The sequence below is a fragment of the Trachinotus anak genome, unplaced genomic scaffold (genome assembly GCF_046630095.1).
Source record: "Trachinotus anak isolate AG129_WGS33_773 ecotype Australia unplaced genomic scaffold, CSIRO_AGI_Tana_v1 ptg000004l, whole genome shotgun sequence".
NCBI classification, from domain to species: domain Eukaryota; kingdom Metazoa; phylum Chordata; class Actinopteri; order Carangiformes; family Carangidae; genus Trachinotus; species Trachinotus anak.
In genome coordinates this window covers 110151-124284 of record NW_027273855.1, presented here as the reverse complement: position 1 = coordinate 124284, position 14134 = coordinate 110151, and the positions used below count along the sequence as shown (strand labels likewise).

The 14134-nt window shown below is 43.6% G+C and overlaps 1 protein-coding gene across 4 annotated transcripts in view; it reads left to right on the top strand.

Moving 5' to 3' along the window:
• The window catches only part of flna (filamin A, alpha (actin binding protein 280)), a 48300-nt gene that overhangs the window by 8131 nt on the left and 26035 nt on the right, over positions 1–14134 (top strand). For all 4 annotated transcript variants that reach the window (XM_071475030.1, XM_071475031.1, XM_071475029.1 and 1 more), the window contains exons 3-4: positions 11209–11460; positions 13133–13230. In XM_071475030.1, coding sequence (XP_071331131.1) covers positions 11209–11460; positions 13133–13230 — 350 coding nt within the window. The remainder of the gene's footprint in view (positions 1–11208; positions 11461–13132; positions 13231–14134) is intronic.

Here is a 14134-nt window from a genome sequence, read left to right as displayed (position 1 = left end):
ACCAGGAAAACACAGCCTTACTAATCAGCTCCACAGCTGAGATTGAACAAGAATGATTAACTCTAGCAGATGTGTCACGCTCCACACACCTGGAGTAAGACAGAGAACAACAACACCTGTGTCTCTGCGACAAAACCTTTATCAACACGTCTGTGGTTGGACAGAGCGGAAGAGGTTTGTGAGTCTGTGTGAATCAGACATGAGTGAGTCCCTGTCATCGCGGGGAACGTCTGGCTCACCTCAGGGTTTCCACACACACGCTACTGTTGCTGCTGCAGGCAACAGGTGAGGAGGCGGCGGCACCGTCGCACCCCCAAACTGCATCTTAGCACAGAGGAAAGGTGGAGTTTCACACCATGAGTCCACATGTGTTTATCAGGGCTGTGGTTGGTGATAGAAGATACCATCTATGCAAATACAAGAGATGTAAGAATCTCATTTTCATGCAAGGCGTGTCTCAGATTAGGTTCAGATCCCTCCTCCCTGTATTTTGTGATCCTGATGCCGGCTGATTGTCGTTTAATGAAACAATGAGCTGCTTGTATTCAGGGTGCAGCACCAGGCCCCAATAAGCCATCCTACTCAGCTCTGTCTGTCTGTCTGTGCCTGCAACTGACTCACCCTCATCCTCGCTGCTCCTTCTGAGTCATTTAATCTGAAGATGAGAGGGAAGCGCACTCTCCTCTTTTACTTCCTCCCTTCATTGCAGAAAATGGACACACCCAGGCAGCAACCCTCACCACAAGTTACCAAACTGCTCAGCATGGTGCACACACTCCCTCCTTCTCTCTCTGGTCTGCAGCTCTGTCTCTCCTCTTTTCTTTCTCCTCTTTACTTGTACTTTTCTACACTTTCAGTCATTTTCCCTGTTAATGACATTTGAGTGCTTTTCTTCTGGATCTTGACGACCACACCTCTTTCATTTCTCATTTCACTGCCTGCTAAAAATGAACAAGAACTGATATGCAAGAGTGCTGACTGTAACGCTGTCCTCACAGATTACCCAAGAAAAAAAAACAGTAATTTGCACCACCCAAAAGGCAAGCAAGGCCACAGCGATGGAACAGGACGAGAGCTGCAAATAACAATCATTCATAAGTAATAATAAAATGGTTGGAAAGAGAGAAAAGTCAACAGAACAAAGCAAAAGATTTTCATATTTGAGAGGCTGGAAGCAGCAAACGTTGGTGCTTGAAGAAAAAACTAAATAAATCAAATAATAAATAAAATAAATGGAAGTTAAGCATTTGGAGAAAGAGGCTGATTCATGTTTGTGCTGAGAGTTAGATGAGAAAGTCGATGCCACTCTCAGCCTGTTAGCTTAGCTTAGCATAAAAATGAGAAACGGGAGGTGACAGTTAGTTCTGCTCCACCCAAAGGTTTAAAGATCCACGTAACAGAAGCTCTAAAGCTCCCTGTTACCACCCGGCATCTTGTTTGTTTAATTCATTTAAAATCCAAAGTGTAAAAATGTGTTGTGGTTTAATGTGCCAGATATTACTGCTCCTGGCAAAGAAATAGTCCCCGACACACCTCACTGAAACCACAACTTTATTTTTTTTTTACACTTCAGCTTTTGTGCAGATCAAACAAACATGAATTAATGAGCTGTACAGGTGCTGGCAGGTGGATTCAGTCACCTTCAGAAAGACACATGGTACCTGTTTCCATTCTTTATGCTAAGCTAAGCTAAGATAACCATCTCCTGGCTATAGCCTCATATTTACTTGTTGCATCAATCTTCTTGGGAAGATATAATAAACTATTGTGTTAAATGATTAAGTGAATCTCACAATAGTTGGAGATTAATTTCCTGTGAATTGATAAATTGATTCATCAACAGTTTCAGCCATAAACTGGATAATGAAGCTGACAGGGTCATTACCACCAGCTTTAATCTCAGTGCCCTGTACCCATGTATCATCATCATCATCATCGTCATCATCACTGAGATGAGGGTTTTTACTTGAAATGGATCCACTCCTGCGTCAGCATCATGTTGGATCTGTCAGCTCCACCCTGCAGCACCTCCTCCTCCTCCTCCCAGCACAGGCTGCAGTTTAGTGATGAGGTTTCACCCGACAGGTAATCTCTCTCTGCAGCTCTGACAAACCCCCACATGATCTGGCACCAGCAGCAGACTCATGACCACTGATGAAACCAGACCAGGACTCACATGTTCTCAGTCAGGGGCAGAGGAAAGAGTGACAAGGCTGCCATCTAGCAGCCAGAGGAGTGAAGCAGGGGAGACGCTGACTGCAGCTCAGCCTCCATTAGGTCAACTTACTACATGGATTTGCATCTGTATGTTTAGTATTTAGTGCTTAGAATTTTTACATTTATCTGTTTGTCTATTTACAGACGTTTGTGTGGTGCATGTGGAGAGACTGCTCATGTGCATATTCCTCTGTGTTCATCACACCCATGTTTGAACAGGCTCAATCATTTCACTTGGCATCATCCTGCTTGTGTGTGTGTGTGTGTGTGTGCGTGTGTGTGCGTGCTGAAGCTTCAACAAACGGTAGCTGTTCAGCAGATTACAGTTGTGCAGACGTTCACGCTGTGTCAGCTCCTTGTCTGCAGCATCTTTGCTTCAGTCCAAGACTTTAAAACCTTTGAAAACACGTCTTTATCTGAACTTGACTGAGCCTGTGTGGAGTTTGTGGAAACAATGACACGACGCTGCCAAACTCTTCCTGACACACATGGGATGTGAAATAAACTGAGCTGTGGTGAAACTTTGTACCTGGCTGCTCCTGTGTCTTTGCCTGGAAGCAGAGACGTGCAGGTTGAGACAGACGCCTGTGTGGCAACACCAGGCTCCTCCTGTTGCACTGTTACATAATAATGAAAAGTGCTCTACATTACTGATAAAAGACGGAGATAAACGCACTAACTGTCGAGCAGAAGTTGTCTTTAGCTCTCAGAATGAGACGTAGGCTCATCTAAGTGGGTTTATAGTCACAGTATAAAACGTTTTAGAGAAGAAACAAAATCATTTTCTCTGACATTTGAGAACAATTTAATCCTAAGCAATAAAACACTCTCGCTCATTTCTGCTCACTCTGTCACCCTGCTGCCGCAAAAATTCCAAATATTTGATGGTTCTAGTTTCTAAAATGTGAGAATTTGACACTTTTCTTGGTGACAGTAAACTTAATATTTATGAACTAAAACATGACATTTAGGGACATGGAACAAACATTTATCACAAACAATAAATCAAAATGATAATCAGCAGAATAATTAATAATGAAAGCAGTTGTTTTGTTGTATTGTTGGTCACCTGAAATACTGCAGTGTAACTGACTGATTCAGTCAGAACCACGAGTGTAGATTATTTTTTATTATGTCATAGATCAGCAACACTTTATTGAGATGTTCATCTGTGAGATGATTAAAAAGTAACACAAGACCAACCTTCGAGCTGTCACACCTGACCAGGTAAGACTGAAGCAACAAAACCTGTGTGTGTGTGTGTGTGTGTGTGTGTGTTTTACTGATTATTAATTCAACTTTTTACTGAAAGGAGGAAGAACGTGCTGTTGCTTCTCTCTCTCTCTCTGAGAACTTACAAAGAGTGGCTTTATGTTTTGAAGAATTATCTGATGATCAGTGTGACTCGACTCGTGTGTGAGTGCAGTGAAGATCGGAGGTGATTAGTCAGACACCTCAGCAGTGTGTGTTGTGACAGTGACTGGATGGAGACGACTCTGTAGAAGAGCCGCGCGCTAACGTGCACATCGATCTGTCTCTGAAGACAAATCCTCTCACACCTCACTGTTTGGCTTGTTCACCACAAACTATAATAATAATAATAAACTTTATTTGTAAAGCACTTTTCAAACAGCAACAAAGTGCTTCACAATTAGTAAAGAAAATGCATGTGACACTGTTTTAAATGACTTTAAACACATCTGTGGCGTTTATGTACCATTATTTCTTCATATGATGAGACCAATACATCTGTGCTAAGCTAATATATCATCATAACCTTTATTGATCGGGCTCGGTGGAGGCTTATTGGATCATACTGTGATATGATCTCATGATGTCATTTGTGACATGTATGACGACAGCATGTGTCCTTTTGTATGACAGTATTCACATGTGAGTGAATCCATGGAGATGAAACAGTTTATAGATGAAATGAGAATTAAATTTAATTTAATTTAAATTGAATACCAGACAGATCCTGAGGAAGCTACAGCTGCTGACACCAGTATTTATTATTGACAGTGGATCAAGTGACTGTGTGTAATGTGAGTGTCTCTCCTCTTTATGTTGGAGCTTAGAGGAATCGTTAGCATCACTTTGATGCTTTAGGTCAGTCTCATCACTTGTGTCCAATCTGTGGTGTTTGCAGTAAAACAAACCTTGAAAATCCGTTGTACACAACCTTCTCAGCAGCAAACAGCAGAGGCACAGTTGCTGAACACAGTGCAGAGTTTAGCAGCTAAAGAGCCAAATATTTGTCTCAGGAGTTGGTGGAGACTGAAACATAGTTAAATGGATAATAAAAGAAGGTGATAACATGTCAGTGTTGTTTCTGCTTCCACTGTGCAGCCAAAACATGAGTTCATGCAGGTTTAAACTCAATGTCCTTGAGTAATTACAGCAGTAATGCTCCGGCAGCTCCCAAGGCTCCTGTAACTGCATCGCCAGTCGTCAGATAATGAGCGCGCTCCGTACTGACCCGCTGGGAAGTCTGAATAGCTTGCTCGCTGAGGGCCTGCTGGTGTTGGGGACGTCACACAGCATCAAATACAATCTTTAATATTCAGAAACACGATGGAAGTGAGGGAGTGGTGGTGGTGGTGCAGGGCAGAGAGGTATGTTGGCCAGGGAGCGAGATAACGGAGAGTTTAGCCTCCCTGTGAGGTCAAAATGGACCACTTCCTGCCAGCTCATTATCATTAGCATGACTTCCTGTCTGCACGGGCGGCAGGGGACTGGTCAAGTGGATACTGAGGATTAGTGGAGCGCGCATTCACATTCAGCACAGTGGTATTCAGGCTATTGCATTACATCAGTGTTGGAAGGGCGCCCCGGCGCCCCATGCCTCATGTTCAGACTGAACAAGCAGACGTAAATCAACACATCCTTTAACTGTACTCAGAAACCTGCACTTGTTAAGTGAGACATTGAAATAAGTTGCATAAAAACCATCCTGGAGTGTGATAATAATATAATATTAACCGGCTGCTGTTTGAGTTTTGTGCTTTGTGAACTGTTGCGTTACAAGATTGTACCTACACACAGACCAGCCTGGCTTCACTCGCCAGAAACACGTCTGGAGCGGATCTACTTTTCCAGACCTGAATCATTCCTGCCAGCTAGAGAACTATCAATTACTTGGAGACCCAGACTCTGCTCTTATGGTTGATCGTAGTTCTCAGATGTTTCCAGGAAACGAGGAGTTGATCAAAGCCGCATGGTATTTATTAAACCTCCTCATTCATCATTCCATGCGGTGCCTGTGTCCTCCTCTCACCTCCTCAGCCTCTGTCTCAGCCTGTCCCCACTCGCCGCTCCCTGCTCCGCTCATGTTTTTCATTTTTTATCTGCTCTCCTCCTCACTCAAATGAACATATCTCAGCCCATCTTCAGTGAGCAAGCTTTAAATTTGTCCCACACAGCACTTTTCCCTGCTTTTCTCTCTGGGCCCTCCACCCCCTCGGCCTCCCTTCCCCTCTCCTGTCCTCCCTCCTCCCCTCCGCCTGTAACCAGAGCCCAGGGAATGGGAGGGCTGCCAAGATCCAGTTTGCTTCTGCCCTTTTAAGGCTAAAAACCAGGAGGAACTTTTTTTCCAGCGGAGGGAGTGAAGAGAAGGAGAGTGGAGGGAGGGAGGATGACTGGAAGGAGTAGAAAGGAAGAGGAGGAAGTGTAGTAGCTCCAGTGTGGCTTGTTGCACAGAGGGAGGGAGGAGGAGAGGTGGGAGGGAAAGAGGAGAGAGCTCCAGGTCAAAGATTTTCACTTTTTGGATGTTTGAGGTTAGAAGCTGAATTCATGTCAGTTTCAAAGCAAAAGTTTCATATAATTCATTTTTATTTTGTATCATAGGAACAAAAGACTGAGGCAGGCTGCTATTTTGTGTGTGTGTGTGTGTGTGTGTGTGTGTGTGTGTGTGTGTGTGTGTGTGTGTGTGTGTGTGAGAGAGAGAGATAAGGGCAGTGTGGAATGTGTGACATTTCCTCACTGTGTTCTGTCTGACTGGGTTTTCTCTCCCCCTTTTTCCAGACATGACATGACATGGTGTGTGTGTGTGTGTCCATGTTGGAACCATTGTGCTGCTGGACTCAAGCACAGTTTGACAATCTTAATGTCTTCCAGGTAAATAGCTGTAAACAGCTTCAAGACATTCAATTATGCCAGAAAACATCTGATATGTAAAGTGTTTTTTTTTTTTTAAAGACACATCATCATCAAACCTTTTTCTCTGTGTCACCAACTGACCAGGATGTTTTACATTTGAAAAAACTTCCTGTGGACAAACTAATGTTTCTAAATGACTTCAGACCTATGCTATGCTTTGCAGTCTCTTATTGGCCGACATATAGACGGGTGTCTGCCTGCTCTCTCATTGGTCGAGCACAGACAGTAAAGGCCCTGACACAGTTTTTAAACATTAAATTTGTTAATTTTAATATAATCATATCAATCAGTGCATCGGCTCGTAAGTGTGAACTAAATCTGGTGGAAACCGTTGACCAATGGTGAGCCATCTGATAGCAGCCGTCCTCAAAAGGCTTGTGGTTCGTTTCCATGGTACAAAAACATCCTCTGATTAAAGTGTGTCAACTTAAGCTTGTGAACGTCTGGTGAGGGAGAGGGATGTTAGACCAGCGGCTCTGAGAGCTAGCATGTTAGCGGTCAGCGCACCAACTTGGGAGTAGTTACATCACCAGACTAGAACCATGTATATTATTATTATTATTATTAACTCCATTAAAATGACACAGTACAAGTCAGGTATGAATAAGTATAAAGATGCTGTGAGCGACTGACAGTTGCCAGAGACCTCAGGGCTGCGGTGCTGCATCGTGCTTCTTCTTACAAGACCTCAGGACTAATCTGCTCCAGATGTTGAAGTGCAACCTGAATATTGTGCAGAAACGTTCCCCTTCGTCTCTGTGCTTTTTCTTCGCCGCCCTCCCTCCCCCTCCCCAGGAGGCTGGGACCAGGTCAGGCTGTGGGTCAGGGGTTGAGATGATGTCATAGCAGTGTCACTGGGCGGGGGGGATGTATTGACGAGCCAAACAGATGAGTCATGGGAGTTTTGGAGCAAAAAGAGCATCAACAGACACAGACACACACACTCTCCATGCGGTAGCCTCCACACTCTCTCTCTCTTTCTCACACACACAAATACACAAAACACACAAACACACACATCTCTACAAGGGGTGGGGGGTGGGGCTGGGGGGTATGAGTCAGCAGAGGGGGAGTCTGCAGCAGTCTGTGTCCGTATATGGGCTCCGTCAGGCTCGGTGCGCCGTGGTCTGCCGGGAATGCTGGCAGATTCCTCACATGTTTAGTGGCTTTGTGTGTGAGGGGCATGAATCAAAGAACAACACGTAACCACACAATATCAGACAGTGTGAGCAAATTTATGTCCTAACAAAACCCAGGAGGAGGAGGAGGAGGAGGAGGAGGAGGAGGAGGAGGAGGAGGACAGGCTGCTGTCTCCTGACCAGACCTGAAATGATGCTCTGTACTGGACAGCTGATTATTGTTGACCTACAGTTAAAGCTCCATGTTTTACTCTTCTTCTGTGTTTTATCTGAAGTGTTGATCTCCATCAGAAGATATATCTGTGGTTTTAAGAACCAGAAACCATCTCAGTGTAGTTTTACATCTCTCTCAGGCTTCTCTCTGGAGCTCTAGTAACAACAGGTCAGTCAGCCAATCAGAGGAGAGGATCTGAGGCTCTCCTCTGATTGGCTGACTGTTTTCTGAGTGATTGAATAAAAATATAGCAGATTTAAGGTAAACACTCAGAGAAACCAAATCCTGCAATGTTGGATGGTGGGTCCAGGTGGGCGGGGCTTGGGGTGTGGCTGAGAGCAGTGACTGCTTTGTTGTGACATCACAAAGTTCCAGAAGTCCTGACAGCTGGTTTTAAGGCTCAGGCACTGAAACCTCCTGCTGACAGTATGTTGTTGGGGTGGAGACAGGGTTTTGTTTTCACCCTGAAAATGAAAGAAAATGAAAACTTGTGACAACAGTTTTCACTCTTTTTGATTTTTATAGACTTCAGTAATAATTAGTTCAACACTGTGCCCTGTTCTGCACTTGTTCTGGTAATGTTGTGGTCCTGTCCCGTCGGTGCTGTGGTGGCTGACAGGCTGCTATGTGACGCACCCCTGCTTTAGCTGATCTGCGTTCCTGCTGCAAGTACCAACCTGCAGCACACATGCAGGAACCTCTCACTCCCTGCTATCAGTACAAATGACAATTTATAGCTGTCAGTGAGTTTTATCTCTGTCTTCAGGCAACATTTCCCTCCCACCCCACCCCCTCCATCCTTCACAATCACTCTTTCCAGTCTCCTCTGCATCTTGCTTTGCCGCGTCTTTTTCTTTCCTGTCATTCCTGAGCAGCCTGAGCTGCCACTCTGTTACTATAACAATCCAGCTCTCAAAGTTCCCATGGTGATGGGTCATCCAAACAGGCCTTTCGTCTGACCCTGCTCTATTTTATCACGACGCAGAGTGTGTTTTTCCACTGGGAGCAGCTCACATGTCATGTATGTCATGAAGCAGGGTTGGCAAACAAATTCCGACTCAGCCGGTTGAGATGAAGCGGAGATGTCCCAGATGTACAGTACTTCTACATGTAGGCAAAGAATTCCTCTAATTTAAAGTCATCTGATCTAAAGCTCGTGTTTTTGTGCATTAGATTAGATTTTTTCATCTCTCAACAGCCTTCATTTCTCTTCTGGCTTGCTCCTCAACTATTCATCTTCACCATGCATCAAATTCCAGCTCCCCCTCTTTGGTTTAGACCCCCGTCCCTCCTAACCCCATCCTCAAACTCTCACTGCAGCTCTTGGCCAAACAGCTTTCAGGCCCTCTTACTGCAGGCATTAAATATTCAGCCTTTTCAGTAGCCTCAGCCCCCGACCGCAGCCCCAGCTCTCTTATGCAAAAATATCTAAGAAAGAATCATTGGAGACCTCATTGTTGTAGAGGTTGAGCTGCTGTTACCAGCAATTATTCCAGTCTAGACAACAATAACAAAACAAATTAAGTAGACAATGAGGTGAGCAGCACTGGAATGAGAACAGTCTGAAGCTCCAAAGACATTTATGTTGTTTCTTTTTAGCCTGGTTCTGTCTGTTTTCATGCTCCCTGCAGCCCTTACCAGAGTCTCAGGGAAAACTGGACACAGCTGCTGTCAGAAGTGGGATTCACAGGTCACATGACCCCAAACTTTTCAGACACCACATCGAGCCTAAAACCACTGTACACCCTTGATAGCCATCAGAACCAAGCCTCGATACCTCACAAGAGCCAGAACTTTAACCCCATTTTCCTCCTTAACTATGTTCTAATCACCATCCGCCAGGAGACACACAAACACACTGCTCCACCCTTTCCTCCAGGCTGGACCTAAGCAATCACCACCCCGATCAACTGCTCCTTGTGCAACATGTGTGTGCTCGCTGTAGTGTTTATACTGGCTTGTGTGTGTGTGTGTGTGTGTGTGTGTGTGTGTGTGTGTGTGTGTGTGTGTGTGTGTGTGTGTGTGTGTGTGATCTTCCTCATGCCCAGGCTAGCTTCTGGTTGCATCACCTTCTCCTCAGTTTGCAGCAGTGTGTGTGTGGTTGTGTCTGAACAAAGACAAACACCTCAGATGCAGTTTACAACAACTAAACTTTTACCAGACGTCTGTTGTGTCACTTTGTTGCAACAGTGACTGAACTGTCAGTGAATGAGTTTATAACTATTCACATGCATGAATCATCCAAAATCTTCATATAGAAAATAAATAAAATAAAGAACATTTTTGCGGAACATTGTGGCTGAACTAAAATAACAACAGGTATCACAGCATGTTATCACATCCTGTAATGAAGCTGTGCATATTTCTGTGCCCATGTGAACATTTATTCAGCTCTTACAATATGATTCATCCAGAAAATTCCCTCCACACTCATCATGATGCTCTTTGTTTCACAGTTTGTCTTCCTCTTCTGATTAATGACATATGTCTCAGATGGAGAAAGTTTGACTCATGTTTTAAAGTTTCATGTCTTTAATAAAAGGTGTACTAATAAAGTAGAGATTTAAAGGCAAGGAAAAATTCTTTTATTTAAATACTGTAAGTAAATAAATGAATTAGTGGGACCATATTCATTTGGACAGACAGCCATGTAAATCCTGGTGTCGTCTGCGTAGAGATGATGAGCATTATTATGTTGTGCACGATGTGGCCTCATGGGAACATGTACAGGTTGAATTGTAATAGCCCAAAAGTTTAGACTTACTTTTTCACATCAAGGACCCTAAACTGAGACAAATTAAGCCATAAGATTTTTGCTTTTAGATGTTTTATTACAGAAAGTGTTTGAAACCCATGACCAGAACAGTCACACATTCAGATCTCAGGAACTGCAGCTTTTTTTGTTAAAGTAAAATGTGTCACAACAGACCAAAGATGAAGCACTGTGGTGACAGAGTGTGGCTACAGAGTCGTTCAGGCCTACAAACAATATTCTCCACAACACGTTTGGTACAAAACACAACAAAAATCACATTGTCATCATTCTTATGTTTTTTTTTTGTTTTTTTTTTCAGTGAAAAAAAAATGTAAATAAAAAAAATCACCATTGACACTGAAATTGTGACGCAGAAGCTGCACTAAGATCAGGCAGCACATGAGACATACATGAGATAACAGATAACAGAGACACTCCTGAGGGAAATTTGACTTTTGAAGCGCAGATCATCAGATTCTCACTTCTGAGAGTGAAGAAGAAGCTCAAAGATCAAACAGGAGATATCTCTCCTTTCTCCTCTCATTTTGACCTGACTGTATTTTGAAGGAGGGCTGCATCTAAAAATCAAATTTGCAGATGACCTTCCTCCTTTCGACCCTCCTTTCTGTCTAAATCACCTCTAAATGACAAAGCTGTGTGTGTCCTGATTTGTTTTTCCACAGTAACATGACTTCACATCTGCTCTCTCTTCCTCTGGTCTCCAGACTCTAAAGCCATCGTTGATGGGAACCTGAAGCTGATCCTGGGTCTGATCTGGACCCTGATTCTGCACTACTCCATCTCCATGCCCATGTGGGATGAGGAGGAGGAGGCGGATGATGGCAAGCAGAAGACGCCCAAGCAGAGGCTGCTGGGATGGATCCAGAACAAGCTGCCCGAGCTTCCCATCACCAACTTCAACAGAGACTGGCAGACGGGCCGGGCCCTCGGTGCCCTGGTCGACAGCTGCGCTCCGGGTGAGGGAAACATCTTAGACACAGCGGTGCTTTGATATAATTGCTAGCATCAGTATGCTCACATGCATCCAATGACACAGCAAATATGCTGATGTTTAGCATGTATGTTTACAGTATTAACCGTCTAAGGTTAGCATGCTAGCATGTTATCATTTTCTAATAGAGTGCAGCAGGGATGACCCGAGTGATGGAAGTTAGCATCACCCTGGTGCCAACAGCATTTTTACATTGGTTTTTGGATTATTACAGAAAATAAACTGAAGTCAATCAGCAGAAGTAAAAAGCTAATGTTAAGCTAAAAATGAACTACACCACAGTCACCGCCACAAAAGCCAGCTTGTTGTCGTTAGCAACCAGCCTTTTTTTAACAAACATAAAAGCTTCAAGAAATCAGGACTCAGGGATTTACTGACGGATTTTATAGCTTGAATAAAAAGTGAAGACATCTTGACCTTATTTCAGTCATCTGATTACAACCCATTCAAAAAGCCCAAAGACTTCAGGACCAGGGAACAGGAAGTGCTAAAATGCTAAATAATTGCCAGGTTTTAGGACTCACTCCTGCAGAACTATCAGCCCTCAGCACAAAGCACAGCAGAGGTCGATGGGAGTGTCAGTAGTTTTGCAGGTATTTGTCCAAAGTATTGGACAAGCTAAAATTTTGAGCTGATGACGAGTCTTTCAGCATCATAACTGTCTGCGTCCAGCAGTGACTGACAGCTGCAGATCTGAGGTCAGGTCAGGGAAAGCTTGAGTGCGTAATTCTCATCAGAGTGAGAGAAACAGAGGGAAGTGGAGATGAAGAGCTGAACAGAGAGGAGAGGAGAGGAGCAGGAGCACTGAGCCTCTTATTACTCTCCTGTTAAATTAGGAGAGTGAGGAGAGAGGAGGAGACGAGGGAGGGAGGTAAGTGAAGGAAAGTGAGGCATAAAGGAGGTTTCTGTTTACATACTCAGGATGTTTGGCATACCTGTGGATCGCTAACAGCCTCGAGCCAGAGATAAGGCTCCAGCAAAAGATGTCCTGACAGTGTCCAAAAATAACAAACCCCAGACCTGAGAGTCAGTTACAAACAAGTAGAGAAATAACTGCTGACACAGACGCTTCACCAGGATTAATCTGTGTGATAATGAAGAAGCATCAGAGCATCCAGTGGGTAAATTCAAGGGCAGACATCTTGAGGAGCCACAGAGACAGATAATTACTGCTGCAGATTCACCCTCAAATACAGATTAGTGTGTTCTGCTTTTATCTGCTGGACGTCATCAAGGCTGCAACTTAGGAGTCAACACGTTCGGCCAGTTCACGTTTTATGTCGCTCGTTCCAACAGAAATGCAGTTTCACTATGACAACACAGTGTAACTTAGTTCCTAATGCAGAATAAACAGAAAATCATCCTACTGTCATTTTTATTACTGTCGATACGTTTGGTGATTTGCCCTAAGTCTTTTATTGTGTCGTAACATTGGTGATGTTAAAGTATTAGTGGTCATTTTAAAAAAAACTTTAAAAACAATTAGAAAGAGTTTTACATTTACACAGTCAAACTGCTTATTATCATTATAAAGCTCTGAACATCATCAGGACATGTTTCTACCTAAATACAACAGATGAGTTATTGTCTTGCTGCTCCCTGTAGTAAGTCAAACGCACCTCCTCTCCCCCCTGCAGGTCTGTGTCCTGACTGGGACCAGTGGGACCAGACCAAACCAGTGGACAACGCCCGCGAGGCCATGCAGCAAGCTGACGACTGGCTGGGCATCCCACAGGTAAAATACATCCACGTGACAGTGAATCAAGAAGCTGTTTGAATTAAAAATGACATCTTTTATTCTCTTATTCTTCTTACAAATTAAAGTTGATTTCATAAGCAGGATACTGGAGAGTCCTGCTGCAGCCTTTTTAGTCTTATAAGGCTAATGTCAACTAATGTTAGCACACTTCAGATTTATAATGTTGTGTAACTGAGATTACTTAACCACTCTTGTATTTATGCTGCTGAAGATGGTGGTGAACAAATTGCACAACGTTGTCTCCACCACTTCTCGCTCATCACTGTGTGAACGATCACAAACTGTGTCGATGAGCAACTTTTGACTTTTTTTTTAATCATTTGTGTAACTTTGTGCCAGAAGCAGCACATTTCTGTCAGGATCCTGGAAACTGCAACAGATAAATAACCTGTGTTTGTATCATGTGCAGCACAACTGTACATGATGACGTCACTGTTACACAACATTGTGTCTGTTACCACAGACGCCACAGTTCAGGAAAAGACACAGGATCATTTTATTACTGATGTTTTATTCTTGGACCAGCTGTTAACTAACCTTGTGTTAACTTAACCTTAGTTTACCTTCAGTTTTACCTGATTGGACAAAGATAAACTGGTTCAAATATAAACTTAACCAAAGCAGAAGTGATGTTCTGTATTTCTCTTAACCAAACCCAACGGTGTGGTTAAGTCTTGTCTGCCAGAACCGTCTGACTCTCTACGCTGTCTGTCGCTCAGTCCCACTGGTTCCCACTGAAGAGGTTAAGGGTCACAAATATTTAGCTTTTGAAAAACATTCAGTAACGTCCTAAAACAGCTGGACACAGGAGCTTTCAGTGGCGTCCTGAGTTCATCCTGAGGATCAGGGCTGATCTGTTAACATATCTGCTGAAATGATC